This window comes from Phyllostomus hastatus, unplaced genomic scaffold (genome assembly GCF_019186645.2).
Source record: "Phyllostomus hastatus isolate PE091 unplaced genomic scaffold, TTU_PhHast_1.1 phas_contig_98, whole genome shotgun sequence".
In the NCBI taxonomy this organism is placed as follows: Eukaryota; Metazoa; Chordata; class Mammalia; order Chiroptera; family Phyllostomidae; genus Phyllostomus; species Phyllostomus hastatus.
The window spans coordinates 10,405,692-10,432,905 of record NW_025333999.1 but is presented as its reverse complement, the minus strand read 5'-3'; the positions used below and the strand labels follow the sequence as shown (position 1 = coordinate 10,432,905).

General features: G+C 51.1%; 1 protein-coding gene across 1 annotated transcript in view; it reads right to left on the bottom strand.

Annotated features, from left to right (window-relative positions):
- Positions 1 to 478: 478 nt before the first annotated feature.
- Positions 479 to 27,214, bottom strand: part of SLC25A37 (solute carrier family 25 member 37) — a 35,568-nt gene continuing 8,832 nt past the window's right edge. Inside the window, exons 2-4 of the mRNA XM_045853401.1 lie at positions 5,493 to 5,721; positions 3,468 to 3,524; positions 479 to 1,661 (exon numbers count right to left, since the gene is read on the bottom strand). Of these exons, the coding sequence (XP_045709357.1) occupies positions 1,141 to 1,661; positions 3,468 to 3,524; positions 5,493 to 5,721 (807 nt within the window). The 3' untranslated portion in view covers positions 479 to 1,140. The remainder of the gene's footprint in view (positions 1,662 to 3,467; positions 3,525 to 5,492; positions 5,722 to 27,214) is intronic.

Genomic DNA, 27,214 nt, shown 5'->3' with positions numbered 1-27,214 from the left:
AAACGCCATAGATACTCTGGCCGGGTTTTTTTTAATCTCTAAAACTGACAGGGAAACAGATCGGGAGTTCAGTCAGAACACACACAAACAAGAGCCGTGAAGTGTCTGAGTCAGAAGGTGGAGGCAGAGAGAAGTCCTAGGGGAATAGGACTCCTCCTGCCGACAGGCAGCCAGATGGGGGCATTTCAAGGGCTCCTAAGAGCTGGCCCAGGGAGGCTGTATTCATGCCCCAGGGAAGGAGACGGTCTCAGCGGGTGTAAGACTGTCACTATGGGCCACTGTCCTCCACTGTGGTGGTTCCTGTCACCGGCTTGTGTGCGTGCCCACGGCAACAGAAAGCATCCCTAAAGTTCCAGGACTCTGAAGACAAAGGCTAAAGGCAGGTGAAGGTGACTGCATGTGTAAAAGAAAGCAGACGGAAGATACATATTATTTTGATTTTTTTCAACATTAAGGTTTCTCCCCATAAAAAGAGAAATTCAAAATATAAATTTATATTTATTATTTTACATTCATTATTTTACATTCAAGTGAAACTTCCATTTGGGGGCTCACCACAACTTTAGGCCACATTTAGCGATTACTTTGGTGCCTTTTCACTTAACCCAATGGAAGAGTTCAGCCCTCCGTGTTTAAAAACAGCTTTGCAGTCCCAGCTGTCACACTGATTCACACACGCACAGGCACACACACAAACCCAAAAACCTTCTACATAGAAAAATAAAGAATAAACACCATCCATCTATTTTATACTGTGTACTGGAACTTTTACATACATAACTTTGTTTTTTGCTTTAATGTTCTCAGTCACTGCACATCTTCTTCCCTCCCCATGACCTACAACTCGAGGGGAGGGGCTGGCCACACTGAAGCAGAAAAGCTGCATCATTCCCCTGAGGGGAGGAAGTGCCCCTTCCAAAGCCTTGCCCCACCTGCCACCACCTCGGATGTCTCCACAGATAGCCTACATGTAAGTGGCTGGTCTATCCGCCCCTCTCTCTCAGGCACCGGGGAGCGGAAGGCCCACCCTGAAAACACCCTGCAAAAATGCTTTCGGGGCAAGGGCGAGGTGGTGCAAGCAGGCAGGGAGAACCTTTTAAAAACACAAGATTCTGGACTCACGGCCTTCGGCCTGTTCCTTTAGTATGGCGCTCGACTCTCCAGCTTGCGCTTGGTGAGGAAGTATTTGAAAAACTCGTACACGGACCAGGAGATGGCAGTGGAAGGCATCTGGTACAGCACTCGAGCCTGGATGCCCTTGAAGTAGCCGGGCAGGCCGTTGAGCTGATACACTGTCCGGAAAGCGTTGGCCATGCCCGACAGCCGGCCACTGATGTTGGCCAGGTTCAAGGCCATGTTCTCCTGAGTGTTGAGAAGGGTCTTACAGACGTCCAAGGGGGTGGTGGCGGCCGCGGCCAGGGCCCCGGCCAGCCCACCTGAGATGATGTGGGACTGCGGGTTGTAGCGTCGGTGTGGGTTGACCTGCTCCTGCAGGAACTCGTAGGTGATAAAGTGGATGGACTGGAAGGGAATGTTCATGGTCAGCTGCGTGGTGTAACTCCGGTAGAAGGCCCTCAGGCCCTCAGTCCTCCAAACCGTCCGGACGCAGCTGAGGGCCGACCGGTGTGGCGAATTGTACATCTGCATGCGCTGCTTCACAACTGTTGGCGGGCCGCAGGGCACAACAGGCGGTGGGCAGTCAAGGGGCAGGTGGTTGGTTTGGCCCCACCCGGTCGGAGTGAAATGGGAAGCCAAGCCATAAAGAGAAACAAGCAAGTTTAGACAGGCTGGTCACAGGTCCTGGAGACAGCACACGCACAGCCCCAGCCTGAGACACACAGGGCCAGCTCCAGGCAAGCCCAACCCCGTGCCAGTGAAGGGGCTCTTCCCTACCGTTTCTCCAGCCTGAATCTCGTTTACAGTGGTCCCCAAACCAGACCGCCACTTCCAATTCTCTGACTTGAACCTGGGGTCCCTGCTGCCTGGGGCATCGTACCCACCACAAACTTAAACCCCGCCCCTGGCCCTTCTGCCCTCCTCTGTCCTAACACATCTCCTGGTCACACGTCCTGTCTTGTCTGTTCTGGGCTGTGCCCCTGACACAGTGTCATTAGCTTCTGTATCACAGCCCTCTTGCCAGAGACACTAGAACTGAGTCACCTCCAGTGAAAACGCCCGCTTTGTTAACACAAAAGTAACTATGGACCAGAGACCACGAGGCCAATGAGGGCCAACTGTGGTCCCCGAGGCGTGGAGCTGTAACCATCCCCATGCGTTGCCAAAATGAACACATACGGCGTGTTTTTCCTTACTGTTAAAGAAATGAAGTCCTTAAATCAATATAATGTCAAGGAGGAGGAGGGAGTTGCACTCATTTCTCCTTTAAAAAACAGAAGTAAAACTCTTGCCTGGATGACCTGGACTAAGTAGTCACTGACCAGGTCGGGGCCTGTATGAGTTGCCATGAACACACACAGAGGAACCCACCTCCCCTTGGGCCCGTCACGTCCCTGAAGGACAGGGCAAGTTCCCTGCCTGCTAGGGCACGGCAGACTGCTGGGGGCCAAGGAGCAATTTTAACCTTAAGACAAGAACAGAAAAACTTGTAAGACTAAAAGTGTTGACATTTTTACTTCTGATTCTCCCTTCTGGAAAGGGGCCATTTTAGGGAGGGCAGGTGGAGAGAGCCCCTCGTCTCCAGAGACTACCCCAGGCAAAAGCGGGCCCAGGGCCAGGTCCCAGAGCTCTCAAGGTCCAGACCAGGCAGCCGAGGGCCGGGGACACAGCAAGGCTGCCAGCACCCGAGTCTTCACAGCTGAGAACTGTCCTAATGCTCCCCAAACCCAAAAGGAACAAAGAGGCTAACACAGGAGGAGAAAGCTAAAACCAAATGGCCAAATGCTCGTTCACGAAGTAGAGGGGACTCCTTACGCTCTTGTCTCTACATTTGCAAGTGTTTGAAATTTTCCATAATAACCTCAAATTTCCTTTAAAAAAGCAAACTGAATTTTGTCATGTCTCCCCTAAATCTGTCTAGGGTTGAGAAAGGCTAACCAGGGCTAGAGGTGTATGTGCATGTGGCACAAAGTTTCAGACTAGTGCAAAAGAATCCCCAGCAGAACTCATTAACACAAACTCCCCGTCCCTACCCTGACAGGCAGATTTAGGTAGTCTGGGGTGGGACCTGAAAATCTGCGTTTCTAACGTGCTCCCAGGACCGCTGATGGCCGAGACTGCCCAGGCCGCACCACACACGGCCCTGTTGAAGAGAACAGGGCCGCCCAAAGCTCGAAAGCCCGGGGCCCCTTCTCGAGGTCTTTAATAAAATGTGGTTAAAATAAATTCTCCTTATTCTGCCTGGGGGCCAGGAATCCACTCACCCAACCTCCTGTTCCCCACCCGCCCACCCCCATCACTCCTGCCCCCTGATGTCCCTTCTGCCACTCCCTGGGACCTTGGAACATTACCTTCTGCTGGATTCATTACTGCATCGTGGAGCAGGGTGGCCAGACTCCCAGCTATCCCTGCAAAACAAACTCCAGAAAATTACCCTCTGGGGCCAGGCGCTCTGAGAAACTTCCCGGAACCTAAAAATCAGACAGAACCCTGGGCACACCTTTCTGAGAAGCAAAATTCACTATCAACTCCACCTAGGTGAGCATGGACTCGTAAAACCCTAAAGGGATCATGAAAATGCTAGATAAACACGGGGAAGGAAGCACAGGTGCAGGTGCCCATGTTTTCTCCTTGTAGAAATTTCCTTTTCTCTCTGGCAGTCAATCCTGGGTGAAGGTTAGACCTGCTCACACTGGATGGGACCCAGGAAGGACACTCTGGCTTTTTCCACCCTCTAGGTATTCATTCAAGCTTGTCCCTCGCCTCCGTCTACAGACAAACTCACTCAGCAGTTACACTGGGGCCATCAGAGGGAATGACACCATGTATACGGCTGAGAGGGAGAAAAGAAGTCTTTAAGAAAATTACTTAATAAAACCTGGGCACTTTAAAGCAAACAGGCACGGGAAGAGAGTGCCAGGAAGACCTGCACATGGTAGATTTCAGGGTTAATTTACGAAGATATGACTTGTCTGAGAGATGGCAGCCCATTCATCTGGCTTCAAGAACCAGGAATTTCAAAAGCCTAATTCAGCCTGGAATTTTGTTTTTGGACTTGGATTTCTTCCCTCTGTGGATCACGTGCCCAGTAATTCAGATAACCGCTGGAAGGCGAGAGGAATGAGGAGCAGCGGCTTCTGAAATACACACACCCCCCTCTCCCTCCACACACACTTGTGATTGTCCCAGAAAGGTCAAAGTGCAACCACCACACATGCCACAGTGAAGCAGTCACGTCACAGCGAGGGGCAGAACTGGGTATAAACCGGTGCCATCAAACTGCAGTCCAAGGGTCCCCAACCAAGGACCTAAACCATTCCACGGGCAGTTTCTGCCAACAGACAGCCACGGGCTCAGGGGTGGCCTCAGAGGGGCTCTTAGTGACCATCTCATTAAGTGCAACTAATGCCCAGTTTTTAAAAAGCAAAACAAATGTCTGTAAATCAGCCAGATATACTTATTATTATCCAGGTTGGCTGATGGGAGGAATGCTTTTGGATTCTGAGCAGAACAGGAAGAGAAGGGAAAAAAATTATTACTGGTCACATCTACCTCTCCATGGCTGAATGATTAATTTTGTTCCAATAAGAACAATGTATCATCCCACCCGTGGACCCATTTCACACCCAAACAGAAACCAACAGAAGCCCAACCCCAAAGGAGAAGCTGCAACAACTGCTGAGCTGAACCCAGGAAGACATGCCTAGGTCAGAGCTGCCCGCCAAACTCAAGCCCCCACCCAGCTCCCTCAGAACCACCGAAGAAAACCCTTTCGGCCCTTGATCGCAGAGAGATGCAACTCAGACAAACAGAGGAGCGTGGGGCGAAACTCCCAAATCCCCAGAAGCTTAAGGTGGGAAAGGTCGTCTGCGCTGGAGCAAATCCTTTGTCAGCCATAAAACTTCTTGACCTTTTAAAGCTTAGTTAGATCTTGACGTTGTAGAGACCTGTTGAACCAGTTTTTAAATAGTCTGAAAGAAGCTGTCCAGATAACTTTTTTTTGGAATCCAGCATTCAAAAGTTTTCGTTTCTATTCAGGGTGTTTTTTCCTAGATCTGATCATTAATGGCTTTAGAATGTTTAAAAAAAAAGAAAAAGAAAAAAAAGAAATGAAAAACCCACACAACAGTGAAAACTGAAACCCCTCTGTCACCAATCTCCCCCGGCTTCAGAAAGCGAAAAAGGGGGACGGAAAAGGCGTGTGCGTGTGAGTGTATTTGTGTGTGTGTGTGTGCACACACGACTCTAGAGTTCTTTATTCATAAGCAAGCGTGGCGGAGACGAGGCAGCAGGCTGCTGGGTCACAGGGAGAAGACCCTGGGGAAGGGTCTGCTGAGGACAGAGCTTTCTAACTCCAGACAAACGCTTTCTAATACCGTTGGCTAGGTGGCTGTTTCCTTGGTGGTGGAAAACGGCATTTAAAGTCCTTTTCATGTTCTCATAGCAGGCAAAATACAGGGCGTGGGCTGGCCCTGCGCCCATCATCATCACGTTGAGGCCGCGCAGGGGCCTCCAGAAGCCTTCAGTCCGAATGATTTTCTTCAGGGCTCCGTGGACGCTCGTGTACTGGGCTTTGGGATCTGGGTTCAAACTCTGCATTCGTGTCTGCAGGAGGGCAAGAGAACAAGAAACGCGTGTGTGTTAATGAGGGTGCTGAGGAGGGAAGACCCAGAGAGAGTGAGAGAAAACAGTCCATTTTCATAGTTTCACAGAATTTCTGGGTGAAGAAAACACTGACTCCTTCCTGGGTTGCTCACTCCTTCCCTGCCCTCGCTCCCAGACACAAGCATGTCCACAGGGATTCCGTAATACCCAGCACAGCGGGGAAAGAGAAGGGGCGAGGGGCTGGATTCGGAGGAGGAGCCCTCGCAGGGGATGTGTGGCTCAGCTGGTTGGAGCAAGACTGAAAGGTCATGGGTTTGACTCCCTGTCAGGGCACATGCCCAGGTTGTGGGCTCCATCCCCAGTCATGGTACGTACGAAAAGGCAACCAATCGATGTTTCTCTCTCTCTCTCTCTCTCTAAAAAGCAATGGGAAAAAAAATATCCTTGGGTGACTGCTGATGAGCCCCTTAACCTCTCTAGGCTTTGGGATCCTCAATTAAAAAAAAAATCACAAGGGTATAAAGTGCAGCATAGAGAATAGAGCCAATAATACTGTAATAACTGTATATGGTACCAGGTGGGTACTGGAAATATCAGCAGGATCACTTCATAAATTATATGTGTCTAACCCTACACTATACACCTGAAACTATATAATATATATATAATAATATAATGTTGAATGTATATAATAATATAATATGTAATATATTATTACATTATATTGAATAATATGTGTTGAAAATATAATATAATATAGAATATAATATTGAATGTCAACTGCAATTGATCATTTTTTTAAAAAAACAGTTTTCATGAGCATCAAATAAAACAATGCATGTGAAAATCCCAATAAACTTAGAGCTCTAGTCAATTGTAAGAACTGCGTATTATCATCATCACCCCGGGGCTGCCACTCTGGTCCTGAAGCCTCCCGTGCCTGCACAGATCTGAGCCCTCCATGCTCTGAAAGCGCCTGCTCAGCCCCAGCCCTGGAACCTCCCACAACCCTTGTGCCCGTGGCTGGCGGGTTCGCTGTCAGTATTTTTGCTGTAAACATCTCTGTGACAATCATTTCCGCAGCACAACTAACTGGCCAAGAGGCAATTTTGACATAAAAGCTAAAACTAACAAAAAATAAAAAGGGGCATTAAAATGGACACAATGAAACATGAAAAATTAAAAAAGACTTTATTGCAAAAAATGAAAACACAGTGTCTTCAAAGTCTTTAGTACAATATGTTTATTGGCTTGTTGATTCATCTCCTCATTTAGCATTATGCTTTTTCCTTCTCTCTACAATTTCTTCCTTCAGTGAGGGATGTGTGCATTTCCACTGAATCGATAATGTTCTTGAAGATGGTTGTGAATGAGGTAGCAACCTCTTCGATATCTGCACAGCTTGATAAGCTGTTGGTGTTGAGGGTTGTGAGGGCTGACCGTGGTCCCTGAGGCGTCTGCAAACTGATTCGTCATCATTTCCTAGAATAGGATGTAATCTGGCTTTACACGTAGTTTTGTAATCTGCTCTGTACTTGCTTGTCACCATCCTGTGTCATCGCCCACAGTTTTAAGACCACCAGGTCTACTGGTCACTGAACAAACCATTAGGAGGGCTGAGACTTATGTAATCTGAACCCAGGAGTAAGTCAGAGAACTTTGCAATGGAGAAGTGAAACCAAACTCACAACTAGCTTAATTAAATACGTGAAGTCTGCCTCATCGTTAACCATACTCATACTGTCAACTAGGTGTGGCAGCAAAAATGTTTATGGCAAAAATACCTAGAACCACCCTCATTTCCTCTAAATACTTTTCACATTTCATCTTTACAAGATAGCATCTAAATATAAACAGTCCTGTTCTTAATTCCTCCATATGCAGCCTTGACTCCCTGCAGCAGAGACCCGGCTTTCCCTACCTCCATTAGTGTAACCATGCTTCCCAGGTGCTGGAGTAGTCGTGACACTTAATCTTACTGTCGCCCTGGTGAGGCCATGCTCCCCACACAGGCTCCAAGTGTGGTCAAACACTAGGGGTCACTGGGAAGGTTACTGTTTAGACTCTGAGTAAAGCGGGTTCCCCTCCACAGGGCAGGCAGGCCTCCACTGAAGGCCTGAAGAGGAAAATACTGAAGTGCCGCCCCCCTGCCCCAAGGGAGAAAGCATTCCACCTCCAGGCAGCCTTTGGACTTGAGCTGCAATATCAGTTCTTTCCTGGGTCTCCAGCCAACCCGCCCTGCAGGTTTGGGACCTGCCAGTCTCCACCATCACTAAACAAAGGGAGAACCACTAAATAAAGTCCTTGCACTTTTTAATTACGACCTCCGTCCAGCCTGTGCAGTGACAGAGTCACCCCCAGTTATGTGAGGAGGGGCCAGGGAGGGGGACTTGGGGGAGGGTAGAGAGTGTGGAGGGGCGGCAGCAGAAGGCAGTGGGGCACACGGTGCCAAGCCAGCACCATCCACCGGAGTTCTCACTGTGGCACTTTGAGCAGGTTCCCTAACCAGGGTAGGGGGAGGGTGGTGTGAAGTAATCCCCAGAGAGCCGTTGTCAGGCTGCAGTAACGGTGGGAAGCACCTGCTACCGACAGGCAGCCAACAATGACCAGCCCCTCTCCTACTCGCCCTCTACGTACCAAAGGCCTCAGGAGGGTCCCTCCCTTACAGAGCTGCTCCCGTAAACTTACAAGGGAAAGTTCAGACTGATTTCTCACCTCCCATTTTTACACTTAGGACTGAGGCAGTGGGAGGAGAAGATGTTACTGAAGCAAAGCGTACCACCCTCCTGTGGGGAAGAGGGTATCTGGGCACACTCGGGGGTCTTCTCCATCCTCAGCGGTGGGCAGACCATGCTTAACGACACACACCTAAAACAGAGGTCATGGCCCATGAGTGCGGAGGGCCCAGTCAAGGCCCACCTGGGCCCATCACCGCCATGGTGGCTGGGTTTGGGGCCAGAGCTTCTTTAGTCCTGCAGCACCTTCGTTTCTGCCACCTGCCTGCAGGGAGCACCCACTCAAGGTCCGACACCAGGACACAGACAGGAGAAGTCGATGGGGAAAAAGGAAAGTGTGAGATAAGGGGAGAATGACACAGACTGTCCAGAGTGCCAAGAAGGAGCTCAGAAGAGCGACCAGGAGGGACCAAGCTGCACCATTACAGTCACGGTAGCCTTTCAGCACAGAAGTCAAGAGGGGCTGGAGGCAGCTGGGTAAGAAGTGAGGCACAAGAGGCAGAGCCAGAAAGGAAACCATGAGTCTAGTTTCTCTTTTATCTGTTCCATGACTCTGCTAATACAACGTACAACTGAGAGCTGGGCACTTTGTATCCACCTGTGGACCAGAGAAGAAGAAAAAAACAGACGTGGCTGGAGAAAACCCAAGTGTTCATCAGTGGACGGAGGAATGTATAGCAAAGCGTGGTCCATCCATGCAATGGAGGTCCATCCGGCCTTACGAAGGAAGGGCATTCTGTCACCTGCACTGCACAGAGGAACCTGGAGGACATGATGCTCAGTGAAAAGGGGCAAATGCTGTCCGATTCCACATAAATGAGGCACCTAGTGCAGTGAAACTCAGAGACAGAAAGCAGAAGGGCAGTTGCCAGGGGCTGAGGAGAGGGGGAGAAGGCAGTTAGTGTTTAAAGGGGACAGAGGTGTGGCTTCACTGCTGGCAGAGTTCTCCAGACGGATGGTGGCGCTGGGAGCACAACATGGCCAATGGACTCAGGGACACCAAACTGCACACTTCACATGGTTAGGATGGTACCTATGATGGTATGTGCATTGTACCACGACTTTCTTTAAAAGCCAGGGAGAAGGTAGGAAAGAGGAAAAATAAAATAAATGAAGTAGGATCCACAGAGGGCAGAGCTAGGGGAAAAAAACAATAACAAACAAACAAAAAAATGGAGACAGAATTTCACACGGCACCTCTCTTTCCGGCCCTGGGTTTCAGTTCCTGCTCAAGGCCTAGCTGCACAGCTCTCCCACTTCCTTATAATACATTCCCACTCTCTGCATGTTAACTCTCCCCTCTTAAAAAGTCCCAGTGCACATGGGTGCAGTAAAGGCTCCGGCAGGCCCTTCAGGAAAGCAGCCCGTTGAACTTGGTTTAACAAGGCCCTTCTTAAATGTTTGTGTCTTTAGCAATGGAAGCCCTGGCTCATTGAATAACCGGTTCCACCTTGCAGAATGTACTTGAGAAAACACAGCTGTAGCCAACGGTGGGCCAGGGAAGCAGGAAGCGCAGCGCTCAGCTCCAGGTGTCATCGGAAGGAAGGATTCCCGGCAGCCCCCACAGAGCGTCCGCAGGAGCAGAAGCAGCGGGATGACGAGGCCTGAGAAGGGCGGTGGACAGAGGCAGGGGGAGCCCTTGCTGCGTTGTCACGTTACCCCACACAGGTTGCATAACTGCTGCCCTCCCTCAAAAGGGCAGGATGGAGGAAAGCACCCTGGCCCAGAAACCAGGAAGACCTGAGCCTGTGGCCTGCATCTGCCACTCACTGTGGGACCTCACTGAGCAGGTCCCCTCCGGCTCCAGAAGAATGACGCCACGCCACCCATACAAACTCTGTATCTGCACTGAACTGGTCAAGACAGAGTAGGGTTGGCAAGCCAGTCCTCAAACTCTCCCCCAGGAAGACCAAACAGAAGCAGCCGGCCTTGTTGGCCTGTTCTGGTATTGAGGGGAGGAGGGGGAGAGAATGGAAAATGTGCATGCCATCCTAGGTGAGCTTGCAGGATCAAATGACGGGAGCCCAGAGGGCCCTGGGCACAGAGCACATCTAGCTCAGCACCTGCCTTTTCAGATGGGACATTGGGGCCAGAGCAGGAAAGCCACTTGCCCAAGATCATACAGATAAGGAGGCACGGATCTGGGATCTGGGATCTGGGATTCGGGCCAGGGCCAGAGCAGAAGAGCGAAGGAAGCAAGCTGAGCCTGGGAGGGAGACCTCAGACCTCCTCCAAGGGCATCCTGGCTGATACCAGCACCACCCTGCCCCTGCAACCTAACTCGTCCACGGTCCACCCCCACCCCCACCTGGACATGCTGGGGATTCCCAACCGTCCTTTCTGAAACTTCTCAAAATAACAAACAAGTAATAGTATAAAAGACTCCCCATGCCGAAAGTACAATCCAGGTGGTAGTTCAAGGACCAGGAGAAGGCAACAAAAAATCTGCCCACTGACCCATTCAAAAGCATCTGTGCAGGCCCTACTCTGGGGCAGGTGAACAGGGAGCCGGGGCAGGGGTGAGGCTCCCAGGTCCCCTGCGAACTAGCGAAGACCCTGTGCAGCGAGAGATGCAGCTTTCCCCCCCCCACCCCCCCCACCCCCCGCCCGGGGGCCCAGCTGCGTGCTGCACTCCAGAAGGCTGGCCAGCAGTTCTTTTCCAGACTTTCTCCCAGAGAGAGGAAAGAAGGTCCAGGCTCCTAGAGAGCACTACAAAGATGCCAAATAACATTAGCATCACCACCCAGTATCTGCTTCAGAATCAGAAATCAAGTTGATAAGTTTAATTCTACCCCATCTGCCAGCTGCTGCCAAGCAGCACGGAGTCACTAAGTCGAACCACAGTAAATGTCTAAGCCGGACAGCAGGGCCCAGCCCAGTCCCCACCCAGGGTCACCGCCTCTCCCTGAGCCCCGCAACTGGAGCTCTCCCGGAGCCCATCTACCACGGCACCGTGTGCCCGCTGGGCTGGGGTCTGCTGATGCGCCCCAGCCCACCCACGACCACCCAGGGCAGACAGTGCAGGGCCAGAGAGCCCATTCCTACACCACCTCACTCGCTGAGACACCACCCACAGATTACAGCTAAACTGGGAGGAAGAGGCATTTTTGGCACAGTGCTTTGTGGGAGAAGACTGCTTTCTGGAACAAAGCCACGGGCCTCACTGAGGGCTTGGAAAGCCTTGTCTCACGCTCCAGAATCCTTGGAGGCACAAAACCACATCAAGGAGAACCATGCACAGGAAAACTTCCAGCACTCAAGTTCAAAACCACCAGCGCTGACTCGGAACCTGTACCCAATAACACTCATTACAGAAGAGGGACTTCTCATGGTGCTTCCGACAATCACGGCCTGGCCCTTGAAGACACAGGCAGAAGTCACCCAACACAAGGCATCAGGACACCATCCAGCCTCACCCCACACGCACCACAAGTAGGAAGGGCAGGCGCGATGTAAGAAGTCCTGGAAGGGGTCCAGCGCTCCCAGCACGCTGCGGCACCTCCAAGGGTATTTATTCACAAGTTCACATGTCCAAGTCACCTCTCTTTACATCCCTCAAGCTGGAACAATGTGCACAAAGAGAACATACTTCGTCTTTCTCTTCCTTTAATCAAAAAGAAAACCTGATCCTCTTGAAGTTTCAGAATCAGCAAGAGAAAAATGATTCCTCAAAAACAGTCCTTGCCCCCATAAAAAAGGGGTGCTGGGGTATGATGTGCATCGGAAGCAAGTGGCAGGTGTGCAGGGCAATTCCAGGCCTAGGCATGCTGAACAACCCCGCTGAACCAAGATCTTAGAGTAAGCTAGGGCCAGCTCAACGGAGAATCAGCCCGAAGGGCTGTGCAGAGAAAGGATGAGAGGTGGCAGGTAAATCGTACCAGCGCCAATTTCCTCGACTCTTCTAGGGGTCCCGGACACCCCTGAGTTTTCAGGTCACCCTGATGCTGGGAGGGTGGCAGGGAGTGGCTCACACAAAGGAGAACAGACTGTCAAGGCGGGTCAGCCTTTTCACCTGTGTCCCCTGCAGGGCCAGATATCAGAAGTCACTATTTGAGAGGCCCACTCCAAGACACATCATAATTAAAATGCTGAAGGTTAAAGATAAAGAGAGAATCTTAAAAACAGCAAGAGAAAAGCAGTTAGTTACCTACAAGGGAGTTCCCGTAAGGTTGTCAGCTGATTTACCAAAAGGAACTTTGCAGGCTAGAAGGGACTGGCAAGAAGTATTCAAAGCCATGAAAAGCAGGGACCTACAGCCAAGGAGTCAGATCCCAGAAAAGCTATCATTTAGAATCAAAGGACAGATAAAGAGCTTCCCAGACAAGAAAAAACTAAAGTTCATCATCACCAAACCATTATTATATGAAATGTTAAAGGGACTCATCTAAGAAAAACAAGATCAAAACTATGAACAATAAAATAGCAATACATACCTGTCAACAATTGAATCTAAAAAACAAACTAAACAAACAAAAAGAACATGGACAGAATCATGGATACTAAGAGTGTTTTCATGGTTGCCAAAGGGGTGTGGGGGAATAGGTGAAGAGGTGAAGGGATTAGGAAGTACAAATTGGTAGCCACAGAACAGCCATGGGGATTTGAAGTACAGTACAGGAAATGGAGAAGTCGGAGAACTTACACGCATGACCCAAGGACATAAACAATGGGTGTGGGGATTGCCTGAGTGGAGGGTGCTGGGTGGAGGGGGGGCACAGGGGGAAAAATCAGGATAACTGTAATAGCATAATCAATGAAAGATAATAAAATAAAAAAAAAGTTACATTGGCCCTTCTGAACAGACCAGCCACACTCCCACATTCCTGTCACCTGCCGTCTCTGAGGTCAGACCTGGACGGCACAGGGTTCGCACCGGCCAGGAATACTCTCCACACACAATCCTGAAACCTTCAGAGCCCATTAGGAGCAGGCATCAGAGAACACTGCTGCTTCTAGGGACAAAATGACAAAGTGAAGAGCCTTCATCATAAATTTGGCAGAAAACACGAAGTCCATCAAACAACCAGAATCAAGTTCCTCGATCCTCCGCCCCAGGAAAGAAGCCACAACAGCACCAAACACCACTGCCCCTGGGAAGAGGCCACAGTGGGAGGAGTCAGATCCCAGGCCAGAGGCAAGCCGGGAAGGGTGGCAGAGGAGGGGCATTCGAGTCGCCCCAGACAAAGGGAAGACATTGCAATCGATAAGGAATGGAGCTCTTGTTACGGTCCCTTCTATACCATTGGATTTTTTTACTATGTGCATGTGTGACTTTGGAGCCCCCCAAAAGGCAAAGAGAGCACAGAGAAGAAGAGAGCAACTCCAGTTGGGGGGATGTGAATGTGCTGGTGGGTATGGGACCAGAGTAGAGTGTTTCGGGAGGTGTGTGGGATGCAGAGGTGAGGCACAGATGGACAGGGAGCCCTGGACTCCAGAGGGTGGCTGAGCACAAAATGATCAATAGAAGTCTTCTGGGAGAAAGGCAGGTTGGGGCTGGACTACGGGAGGGCCTGTACAACTTGCTAAGGAGTTTGGAATTTACTTAATGGTCAAGTGTTTTCCATGGTTACCTGCTGCAGAGGACGCAGGGAGCCTGGAAGAGCTGAGCAGTGAGCACGACCAACGGGGTCTCCTGCGTCAGGGAGAAGGGAGCTGGCCTCTGCCGCAAAGCCCTCCCTATGGGTCTCTTCAGAGCTGTGGCTGCCTACAAGGCCACTGTGACGCCCCGGAGGTCTCCATGCCCACCCTTGGGCAGCAGCTTACCACCCTGCCTGCAGTTAAACCATTCTTTATCCTAGGAGCTAAACCTGGTCACTCCTCCCCTTCTCTAGAAAATTCTACAGTGGAAGGAGGGAAGGATGAAAGACTGTGCCTGGCTCAGGCCCAATGTACCCAGGACACACTCAGTGTGAGGCCCACCCAGAGGATTAAATTATTTCAGCTCTATAGGTAGGCAAATTCCCAAGCTCCCCAGTCACAGAGACATGTGGCATGGTGGGATCGGTGACCTCGCCGGGAGACTAAAGGACAGGCGGAGCTGGGCTGGAGGTGGGACGGAACCTGGAGAGAACAGCAGGGGCCTCGGTCCTAGGTTCTAGGCCCACATCTGGCAACTCACAGACTGTGTGACCTTGGGCAAGCCAACCTGCTCCTTGGAGCTCCAACGCCTCTATTCACAAAACATCTATAATTAAAATAGTCATATAAGCAGCTAACTATCCCCATTTACAAACAAGGAAACTGAAACATAGAGAGGATAAGCGACTTGCCCCAAGGTAATCGAATGCAGAATTTGGAAGCTGGGCATCTGACTCCAGAGCCATGCCCTGAAGCACAAGGCAACACAGCCCCTCACCAAAGGGTGAACTGGAAGGGATCACAGGGGATCTCCAACCTCTTCTACGACCCACTAAGGCATGTGCACACCACTCCCTGCGTGCTTTCTGAAGAGGGAATAGGCTTGACTATAACAAAGTCAGCTAGACTCCCAAGTTTATCAGCTCCTGATAGAGCCCGTCTATGTGCTCCTTGCAAGCAGTGTGCACTTATAGTCACAGGCACAGTGCCATGGAGGTCACAGCTTCACTGCTTCCCGACCCTAGTCGTCAGCCTGGCCACTGGTCCCAGATGGAACTGGCTGATTCAACACATACCCGTTCTCTCCTTGAAAAGTGCACGAACCATCTGCCCACCCAGAGTGAACCATTTGCCCATCGATGGAGGCCTGGCACTCCATTGGTACTCGAAGGCTAAGAATGAATATTTCAATAGCCAGACTGCTTGAATTCACTGCTAGTTACCTGGCCTTCCTGGGCCTCCCGACACAGCAGCCTTGTCCATGGCTTTGGCTTCTAAACGCCCCACCAACAGGTGAGGACACGATGTCAGAGGCAGAACTGGAGAGAGACCTCCTTCTCAAAAGCACTGCATTTTCCTGGCATATAGGTAAACTTGCGGCAGCATCATCACGCCACATGTAAAAACAAGCTTTAATACAGGAGTTCACATAGAAGTGCCCTAGAAGCATATGAAGCCAACCCGAGCACCAGGATACCTACCAGATGAAGAACAGAGTCTGGGAATGTTCCAGTCCTCTACACAATAGCTGTTCCCTGCTGCCTACTTCACTCCAGCAGCTCTGCCCCCAACCATCTTGCACAGCAGGGCTCCCTATGGCTTTCGTTTGCTTTCAGAGTTTTCCACCCTTCTGGTCTCTTCCCCCCTACTTTGCTTTGCTAGTGAGCAAACAGTTACATGCCCTGTCCACGCTCCCAGAGTGGGTCACTGCTGAGCCAGGACCCTAGAGTGCTCCAACTCCCAGGTCCTGCCCATCGGACCATCCTTCAACCACAGTTTGCTGAACATCCCAACCACGGATCTCTATGAAACCTCATTCAACCACCCACCCAATGCTCATCAGTCCCCTGGGCTTGGAAGTTCATCCATTCACTCAACAATTACATATTGACTTTCTGCTCCATGCCTGAGGCCGTTTTAGGACCTGGACATGAAGATGGCCTCTGTCCTCAACTACCTCACAGTACAATCCTCTCATGTTTTGCAGTTGGGTGCACTTGGGGAAGTCACTAAATGAATAGCGGCTCCCTCACCTGTGAAAACTCTCATCTCACATGCTAACTGCGATGGATGAATGACAAAGCACACCAACCACCCAGCCACATCAACCAGCTGGTACAGTACAGTACAGTACAGTAAGTGCTCCACAGATGCTTATCATAGTTGTGATTATTTCCAGACAGGCTCCTGTATGTCCCCTAACCCACCATCTATGTTAATACAAATGGCTCTGAAATATTGAGAACCACCACCAAAGCCATCTTGCTGTTGCCTAGCAAGTGAGGGCTTATTCCCCTGCTTGCTGATAAATGACCACATGACACAAAGGATCTCATTACAGGTTTAAACTGAATCGCTAGACTGCAGTATAAAACAGGCGCTAAACCGCACAGCGGCCCCGTTCCAGAGGCACCTACCAGCCTCAGAGCGCTGCTCCTACCTTTGCACCTTTGCACATTAGCAGGCAAAGCCCCGTCTCTTTATCCGTAAATGCGTAATTGCACCTATTTCCTCAAGGCTCCACTTAGGAGGATTAAAGGAAACAATGAATGAAAAGCCCCTTGCCTGGGAGCTGGCACTCCCTGCTGTTGCTTTTATGTATAGTTTGGTGGGGTTTTTTTGCATAAACAGTGACTTCCTAGGATGTGTCACATTTACTCTTCATTCCTTCATAAAACCCTGGGGATCCGGCCTGCTTGGGAGCAAGCACCCCAGCAACCTGCACACCAAAACTGGACAACTACAGCCACTGCCACCACCTCTTGAGCAGCCCCTTTTGACAAGTGAGTCCCAGGTGAGCAAGGGGACTTGCCCACAGCAGCCCCACAAGGGACTCTGTCCCCCGACTCCCTCCTACAGTCATCTCTCTTCCCTCCCTTCTCTAAAAGAGTGCATCAGCCACTTACCTTGATCCTGCTTGTGTAACAAAGGAAACTGAGACAGCTAGAGAGGTCAGGGAAAAAAGTCACCTGTGCCAAGTTTACACAGGCACAAAGGGCCCAAGATGACAGTGCTGCAGAAGCTCGCTCACCTGGTCCGACTGCTCAGCGCCAAGGGCAGTTCTGCAGACACTGAACTGGTGCCAGGCTGAGGCCGGGACAGGGACCTAAATACCAAGGTTCCCTGACACGGCTGACTGGCACCCGTTCCCATGAGGTCCTGCTGTTCAAGGACTCATTGGCCTCTAAACTGTCGGAAACAGCCAGATGGGGCTGAGCTGAGCTATGGTGCAGCCTGGGCACAGAGCCCTCTGTGGGCTCTGCTCCTGCCCCACACTCCCCTCACCTGGCAGGACTGGATGTTTCCAAGAAGTGTGGCTCACTTTCCTGACAGGAACGATCCCCCATAATGTGCACCAAAATTCCTTCGGAGAGCCCTGTTCTAAGTGCCAGAGACCCAAATTCCCATGAGCTCTGCCTCCAAATCCCCTCAGAACTCCAAGCAGCCCTTTCACCTGGCTGGGCATCAACAGGAATTCCCACCGGTAGGTACACGCATGAGGGCAGGGGACTTCTGTTTTGTTCACCCATATAGGACAATTGTCAATATTTGTCCAACGAATAAATGGAGTTAATAGGCTGTCTCTAAGGAAGTCCTTTTGGCTTCTAGCATTCTAAATCTATGCAACCAGTAAAGAAGTCTTCGAAAAATAAGTGTGTGCACGTACGTTTTATTTGGAGGGAGCTAGATCTACATATCCACGCATCAGCTTTAAAACACCTAGGTAAGAAAAAAATCCCACCCTTGTGGAAAAAATTGGAACCCTTGTGCACTGCTGGTGGGAGGTAAAAGGGTGCAACCCCCACAGAAAACAGTATGGAGGGTCCTTAAAAAATTAAACAGAAATTTACCATAGGACCCAGCAATCCCACTTCTGGCTACATATCCAGAAGAACTGGAAGTGGGAACTCAAAGAGGCAGTTGCACACCCCGGTTTACAGCAGTGGTATTCACAATAGTCAAAAGGTGAAAGCAACCCAAGTGTCCATCCATGGGTGAATGGAAAAAATGTGGTAGATATGTCCACTGCAGTATTATCAGCCTCAAAAAGGAAAGAAATTCCGACACCTACTTAGGTAATACGGCAGCCATTATCCAAAAAGCCAGGTATTATATGATGTCACTTATTCGTAGGAAGTTAGAATGGGGGGTGGGGTACCAGGGTCTCGGGCAGCGGGCAAGGGGACTGTTGTTACTGCGCACAGAGTTTCAGGTTGAAAAGATAAAAACATTCTGGAGATTGGCTGCCCAACAATGTAAACGTGCTTATTAACACTACTGACTGCACACTTCAAAGAGGCTGAGAGAGTAACCCTCAAACAATCCTAAAGCTAAGCAACAGCGCCTCCCACATGCATGTCATAGTCTGAAACCCTGTCACAATCAAATAACTTCCTTGGTTTCCTTTGTCTCCTCAGTGTCTGTCTGTTTTCAACTAAGGCAGCCGGGGGGGGGGGGGGGGTCCCAAACGCACCGTGCAATCCCCTGGACACAGCAATATTTCTGGCTACAGATCCTTCCTCGGAAGGAAGCACCTGGAAGGTCAGCCCAGGGGCTCTTGATCGGAAAGCCATGCTTTAACGGGAAGCAGAAATGCTTAAGATGCAGACTTGGAATCCTTGCTCTTTCCCACATACTGGCCCCACACCCCTACGATGCTGCCTGTGCCACCCCAGAGGTACTTTCCCAGAACCAGGACTCCAGCTGCTCAGGCAGGGAGGTAGCTGCCAAAAACCTGCCAAGTGGGAGAGGCCACCGGAGCCTGGGAGCAGAGGGGCCCCGAGCGCCAGGGGTGACAGCGCCCCTGGAACCCACAAGGACAGGCCCAGGGAGCTGGGCCACTCAAAGGGCCCAGGCATGGCTAGTTCTCAAGTCAAGTGTGGTCCTGCCAGGTTCTGCAAGCCCGGCGTCCGAGCCCTTCACGGGGCCACACCTTCTGAGGCAGGCCCCACTATTAGCCTATTATCCACAGGAAAAGGACTTCTCAAAGCAGCCCTGTCGCCAGCCTTCTATTGCTCATTCCTCTACTTGTAATTACATCCGATGATATGTCTGCAGGCCTGTCTCCCATTAAAGTCTGAGAAACACAAGGGAAAGGACAGCCTCGTCCATCAGTGGTCTGGGCCCCACACGGCGCTCGAGCTCACACGGGCACTACACCAACGGTCCAGGGCTCAGACACGCACTAAACTTCTCCCATAGGCATTTACAAAGCAGGCCCTGGGAGCCCCTTCTCCAAATGGCTCTCCATCTGGCGAGGATCTGAGTTCTGAAGTCTGGTGCGCCTGCCCATTTTCTGGGTTCTACCACCTGGGGTACGGCCAAGGACATAAACCCCATCAGGGTCAGGTCCAGGGCTCAGGGAACACTAGTGTTCTCAGTGAATGTCCAGGTAAATTTCCCAGACGTTCCCGAAGCCAGATTTCCCACAAACACGACTGCTCGGTTATCTGCATAATGCTGGACGATGTGCGTGGAGGCAGGGCCTGGTCACAGCAGGAGGGGACATTCTGCTGCTTTGGTCACACACCTTTCCTATCAGACAGCAACAGGAAAGACGACAGAACACCAGAACCCCAGGCTTGATGTTCCCAGGGTCTGTGGGGAAAGAACCCAAAAGGAAGCATCCTAAAGAGTCACTTTTTCAGACTCTGGGGTCCACTTGCCCATACAACATTCACAGGTACAAATTATTTCACGAGCATTTTGGGAAGTCATTTTTAAGTTTTACTGGAAGCCAACAGGAAGAGCAGGAGCCCTCAATCCTGGGTAAGATCTCGTGCTGACTCAAACCCTTGACCTGGAAACGAGCGCTGGGGTGTGCGATCTAAACTGCAGCCGTCTGGCTTCCGGGAGAGGGGGTGCCCAGGACGCAGGCGAGGGGCCAGCCTGCAGTAGCCTCCAGTTGGGAAAGCAGGGTCCTTCCACCAGAAAGTCCTCCCTGCCCTGTAAGTGTCAGCATGTCTTCAGGGGTGCGGGAGCAAGCAGAGTGAGCACAGGTCCTTGCCTTCGAGGAGTCTTTAGCCTAGTTGGGATGGAATGAGTAAACCAAAAATCATACAAATAAATAATGGCGAACTCTAAATGTCCTGAAGCAAAGCAGGTGGAGGGGCCGCGGCAGCAATAGCAGGGGACCTAGCTAGGTCAGATTTGGGGAGGGGCCCAGATATGACTGTGAAATGGAGGCCTGCAGGCTGGGGGCAGTAGGGCAGGTGAAGCATAGGAGCCAAGGTGCTCCTGGGGGCATTGGTAGGGTACGTGGGATGCGGACAGAGGCCTGAGGAGGCTGGTGTCTCTGGCAGCCTGCTGAGTTCCAGAAGGTGGGCCTGGGAAGGACATAAGGACATGGAGAACATGATGAGCCCTAAAGACCGTGGCCTTCGAACTGTGTGTCTGTCTGTCTGGTCCTGGCCTCCCACCTTGGATTCGTGAATGGAGGAGAAGGAAGGTGGGAAGCAATGAGGTGGATGAACCAAGAGGTTTCTCACTGTGAAGCCTAAGGCAGCAAAAACCGAGGGAGCAATGGTATTCCTGTCACCAGGAGGGAAGACACTGCTGCAAGCCTCCCCCAGCCTGTCACTCCCACCACCGCTACCCCAAAACGCTGGGGCACCCAGCCCAACCCCTTCTGTGCTGCCAGTGGCAACACTGGGCGTCCGACCTTGGCCATGCCGGCTGACCCCCTCGATGACTCAGCTTCCTGGAAGAACACTTGTAAAAGGTCCCCGTCAGGAAGGAGTCTGAGCTATAAACAGGGCCTTCCAGAAGCATCTGCTCCCAGCTCCCCTAGATTCCAGGGTGGGGCTCTGGCCAGTCAGCATTTCTGGAATTGCCTGAATGAATGGTCTGCAGCCTTTAAGTGTTGTGGTTGGAGGTTTCAAAAATTTAAACAAACAGTCATTTCCAATCAGGCACTTGGGGGTGCAGGGTCCCAAATGGTATATCAGCAGCTGGGTCCTCTCCCTGCTCCTTAGCCCAGGGTAGAGTTGCAGGCAGGGGTCTTCCTAGCTTCCTCCCAGGGAAAAAAGGTGCCTGTAAGTCTATACTTCACACTCAAAGTTGTTGTAATTATTTCTAGAAAGGCTCCATTTGTCCCCTAAACCAAAATCAAAAGTGGGTGTCTCAGCTCTGCCCGGGTGGCTCATTAGAGCATTGGGTGGCTGGTTGGAGCATTGTCCCATACACCAAAGGGTTACAGGTTCGATGCCTGGTCAGGGCACGTAGCTAGGTTGGGGTTTCAATCCCTGGTCAGTGTGTATGGGAGGCAATCTATCAGTGCTTCTCTCTCACATTGATGCTTCTCTTCTCTCTCCCCTCCTCTCTCTAAAAAAAAAAATCAATAAATATATTCTCAGATGAGAATTTTTAAAAAAGGCACCCCAAAGGTATACTGCTCCATGGGGAAATAAGGAGTGAACATTTTAGAACTAGAAACTTCCTGAGAGATGGTTGAGTTAGAGTTCAATCTTGCCATTCCACAGATGCAGAAACCGGAGCCTCAGGCCAGCCTAGTGTCCCCCCAGGGCCGCTCAGCTGGCAGGCCTCTGGTCCTCTGAACCTGACTATAATTCACCCTTAAATGTAAACCCAAGTGTGATGCACGAGTTCACACAGAAACACTCTGCTCTGGCCTTGCTTCTCCAAGTCCCCTTCCCGGCCCTCCGCACCCAGGAACCCCACGCTGGTTCTTGGGCTGACAAAGCCTCTCCCTGTCCCTTCCACTCCGGCTGCTTGGAGATCAGGTATCTGTTTTCAGTTTAAAGCAGCTTCTGGTAAAGGCCCAGCTTTGTGGTAACTTTCCGTTTTTAGGATCTGAAAGAGAATTTCATAAACTATCTTATGATTAGATTATCAGAAAATACAAGAGACCCTTGGAAGAGACACTCAAGGGAAGCGTATTAAAGCTAATTCTTTCCCAAATGCCAGGGGCAGTGCCCCTGGCCAGCCCCTTCTCCGAAGCCCTGGCGCAGCCCTGGCGGAGCAGCACTCACTCCAAGGATCAGTGGGCCCTGTGGCCACCCAGGACTGTACCACTTCACACCCCATCACAACAAACCCAGGTATCAACCTTCTTCTCTACCTTCCTCCAAAACCTGAAAGACTTGTTTTAGAAGCAAATAAGGAACTAACAGCCATTTTAACTTGTCAATGTATTTCTGGTTGTTATTCTGTTGTTTTCACATTTCTGAATCTGGTATTCCCGAAGCTGTCATGGCTAACTAGGAGTCTTCCGTCATTTCCAAAGCGAGTCTAGTTAATGTGTCACCCTTCCTGGCCTGCATAATAAATAGTGTCATCCTTCCTGGCCTGCATGATAAATAATGTGCATTAATTCAGTGACTGAGAAGTCCAGATACAAGGGGAAAAATTTAAACCCAATTACACTACAGGAGAGCTCTCTAGTCTCACACACACTTTAGGTGTTTAACCCTTTCACTGACAACTCCTCTCCCCTAACAGATCATTTTCTGTGGGTCACGTAAACCAGATCAAATCTCCCTCTTCTGTTTTGTCCGAGTATCAGCTCCGTATTGTCTAACAACACTAGAAAAGGCCCACACGCGTCCTCCCCAAAGCACCCGGCAACCAGATTTAGTAACGAGGACCTCCTGTGCCCGGAAGCCCGCCAACACAGACACAGAGGCCTGGCCTTGGGGTCAGCCCGTTCTCACCCATACCGCCAGACTGGCCTTTGGGAGGAGCAGGACTCAGTTTCCCCACGCTGTAAGATCCAGGAGCGTCTGTCTGAACCTGGCACTGATACAGGAGCCAGGAGGAAAATCTACAAGAGCCCAGTTTCAGGCCCTTTATCTCAGTTTGTGGAGACTGATGGACAAGCCCAGGGGGCCGAGGCCTCTGCCTTCCATAGGAGGGTCCACCAGAGACACAGCTCAGCGTCCAGAACAGTGCTGCGGGCTCCAGGTCCATCTCTGTCCTTCAGAAAGCACAGTGGTCACCCACACAGTCCGTCAGCTCTCTTGCTCGTCACCCTGTAAACTGACATGGGCTGGTAAAGGTCATACGGTTACTCCCTGAGCCTCCACAAATCACACGGCTGCACTTCCAGCGGGCACGCGCCACTAATGTCAACCGTTAATAGGGACAAATTATGAGCAGAAAGTTCTTTAACACAACAGCTCTCTCCCCTTCCTCCTCATCCCACCTTCCTTTGGTCTTCGGCTTAGCAGTGAGTGTCCCCACCCAGGGCAGAGGCCAGGCTTGTCTGGGAGCCAACACACAGCTATCTGGTGGCCAAACAGGGAGTTCAGGACGTGGGGAGAAGAAGAAATGTCAGAAAAGGAGGGCAGGTCCCCCTGGAGGCCCCAACATGGTGACCCCGAACCACAGAACTTTCTCAGCTGATTCTGCAGTCAGAAGACTCAGGGCAGAACCCCAAAAGCAGACTGTCGGGGGGTGCAGGTATCCTGATGATGGTCAGGCCCCTTGGGGCCAGGCCGTGGCATTCTGGGGGACAGAGAGAATCATTCAGCTTTGTATGAACATCCAAATCCCCCTCTGTCTAGATGTGGACGGTGAGATGTCATTTCCTCGAGGAGCCCTTCCTGGACCCCTTCCTGAGGGTCAGGTCCCCTGGGGACAGGCTCATCGCTGTCCTCCCCCCAGATGCATGCCTCGGTGGGGAGAGACCTCAGAGGCGTTGACCGCCTGGCTCCCTAGTGCCTGCTACATGTTGACACACAACTTTACCCCGCTCCTTGGTTAACTGAGTCATTCAGTGAAGACCAAAGGATGAAGTTGCATTTCTGCAAATACCTTTCAACTCTGCCTCAGGAGAGATTTCTCTGAATCAGGCTGACACAAGCCCACATCTAGCAAAGGAGCTGTGGAGACAGTGACTAAGGAAAGGCGGGCTTGGTTCTTCTGTTAAAACACACCCTGGGCTTGCCCCCTACCCTCACACACTAGCACAAACAGAGGTATCTTCTGTCCTTTGGAAAGGCTTCCCCACCTCTCCAGTCTGACTTCTTGGATCAGGTCCTCAGCCGGCCACCCGGCTCCTTTAATCCAGGCTCTGCCCAGCACCGGTCACCTGCAGGACACCCTTTATTCCAAGGGGGTGGAGCACCGAGAGTCACAGGCCTGGCTGGCGAACTTCCTGTGGGTGGCCCTGTCCACCCTGCACTTTCCTTGCACGCCGCCAGGCCCAGGTCAAGGCCAGGCGCCAGCAACACTCTCAATGTGGGCGGCATGAGGGAAGGAGGACGGGGACCCCAGGACAAAGGCATCTGTGTCCTACCACCTTCCCCTCATACTTTGCTATGTCAGCATCATGAGCAAACAAGGAAAACAGAGACGGGAAGGACCAAGGTGGGACTGTCCCCAGCCTCATGTGCCTGGCACTCAAAGGGGCAGACTCATTCAACAAGTAAAAGTGAATATACAATAACAACCCTACAGAGGTGACTGGGCCCTAACTGCCCTGGCACACTGCTGTCTTCCTGACGGCAGCCTAGTTCTTCACCAGCCTTCATCACAGCGGCCATGCCCACTCCTCCCACTGCCGTCCGACACTGCCAGCTGTAAATTGACTTCTGAGCATGCTCGCAGTATAACTTGCTGTTTGCCCGACAGACGGGAGGCACTGTGCAAGGAGAGAGGGCAAGCGCCCAAGGCCGCACAGCTGCAGTGACTCCTATGGTCCCTGGAAGGGAGCCTCTATTTCCCATTCCAATGAGCTAACCTCACCCCTCTAACAGGATCCAATTGGATAATAAATACCACGGCCTGGCACCTAACCAAAGCTTTATCATTTTTAAGCTGTGTTCACAGCAAACCTGGCTGCATTTTCTTCCTAGGTGTAGTAAGCGGGCCCGAAAGGAGAGCAAGACAGGCAATGTTACTCTTCCCTATTGAAGAAGAGAAAGCTGCAGCCTAGCAGACTGAGGAGCTCTGATTTACCGCTCTTCCCAACAGCTCATTTTATGCTGTGATCTGAAAAGAAATCTTCAGGCCAGTCCAAACTCAAATCATTACACTGAGTCCAAAGCTGACCCCTAAAAAATGAGAAGGTGCAATAGCAGAGAAGCCCAGCGAAGTCAAAAATACCCTATGGCAATAACCACTTGTCATCATCCCCTTGCCCTCCATACTGGAGTATTTGATCAAGAAACTCTTGCCGATATGTTAGAGCCCTAGCTTCTTCCATGCCCTGCTCTGATTTCTGGCTGGCACTCCCTCCACTCCAGACCCTCCCTTCCAAGAATGCAGCTGGGGCCCCATGCTCTCCTCTCTCAGGACCCAGCTCCAGGGCTCTGCCGTCATTAACATCTGACTTCGCACCCCAGCACCTCACTTGCTTGCTCCTACCCAATTTCCCGATTCTCCCCTTTCAGCTCTGGTGTAGCAGAAAGAGGCTTGAGTTGGCCAATGCATGTTATTTTGCTGAAGCTGTTTTTCCATCTAGGAAATGAGACAGCCTTTTCCCACCTTCAAAGAAATAAGAGGATCAAATGACAGCACGTAGGATGAAACAATCCAAAAAATTGCAATACACAATTGCAACAGCAACATTCGAGCTTACCCAGGCATTCAAGTAATAACACTTCCAGAAATGATGATAGAAGCTAATACTGAGTGCTTACCATGTACCTGCCACTATTCTTTACTCCCTAGGTGTGTCATAATTAATTCCCATAGCAGCAGGTAGGTACTGTTATTATCCCCATTTCACAGATGAGAAAAATAAGGCACAGAGAGATTTCAGCAACCTGGCCAGCCGCCACTCCAGGCAGTCTGGCCCCAGCGCTTGCGCAGCTAACCTGAACCATTCTATTCTGAGTCGTTGAGCATGCTGCCTGTGCTACGACCCATCATCCCCTGGACGTGGGAAAGCTGATGAAAGCCACCCACAAACATGATCCCACCTGGGCTTCTCAACAGCCCCATCAAGCAGATAAACAGATGACAGTATTGTAGGAGACTGACAGTCGTCTGCCAGACACAGAGACACTGGCCCAGAGGAGTAGCTCACCCAAGCTTTCAAAGCTGGTTAATGCTGGGACCTAGACTTAAATTCATGGGCCTTCCGCTCCCTCTGCCCAGTCTGGAGCCCTTTCTAGAGGCCACCACGCCAGCACCAGCCTGATATGCACATGCCCCCCACCAACCCCTGCCCAGAGGATCCCCCAGTGCAGCCCTCCTGGGCACACCAGAGTGCAAAAGCTGTGGCTGCGGGGGGGGCGGGGCATCAGGTCAGGGGCTTCTGGCAGCCAGACCCTAGGGGTGGCAGATTTCTGAGCCTCCCACCAGGTGTGCCCGATGGGTGCAGAGGCTGGTGGTCCCAGGGGAAGTTCTCTCAGTGACACAAACCAGGCCCCCAACCTGACCCACAATGGCCAGACACTTCCTAAACCTACTGTGCAGCAATTGCTTCAACCGAGCTGCTGCTGGGAATTCTCTCTATTTCAACATGTTTTCTTTTCTCTTCTGAGAGAAAGCATGAATGTGAAACCATAACACCTTGCAGTAACCAGACAATGGCCCTTCCTCCTGTCTGGGATTACGGGTAGGTCAGGGGTGTTTGCAAAGTCATCCTCTGTGAGCCAACTTCAGCTTCCAGAGTGACTAACCACCTCAGGAGTGAGGAGGGGGTGGGCAGCTGTAGAACTGAGGGCCCCTGTCAGTGACGTTGGTGGGGGATGTGACTAAAGCGTGCCTGGTTGAGAAACCCCAAGGGACAGTCCCAGCAGGCTCCAGACCTGACGGCAGCCCGAGCACCCCAGGGTCCAGACAGCCCCGGCCTTGCACCCACTGGAAAGTAAAGACCAACTTGTGCCTTTCTTTTCTTTTAAGGGACCTAGTTCTCTCACCTAAGCTCAGGGTCTAATTATAGGGAGCACACTTGGAACAGGGACTTTTGTTGCCGGGCATCTAGCATGAAGCCCAGCACAGTGCCTGTGGAGTGAATGCAGTGGTGGACTCACAGACTCATCACGATACACCTGTGTCTTGGGGGTTCTGCCGCAAAAAAGGGACAAACTAAAGGGCAGAAAAATATTTTTGTGGCCAAGACACATCATGGAATCAACAAAAACAACACAAAAAGTAAAAACAAGCATTTGTTTAATAGCAGTTTTAAAGTATTTTTCTTCACATCTCTTGAAAACAACGGTGCTTTCACTCCCTCAGCCCCACTCACAGAATACCTTCCTGTGGCTAGC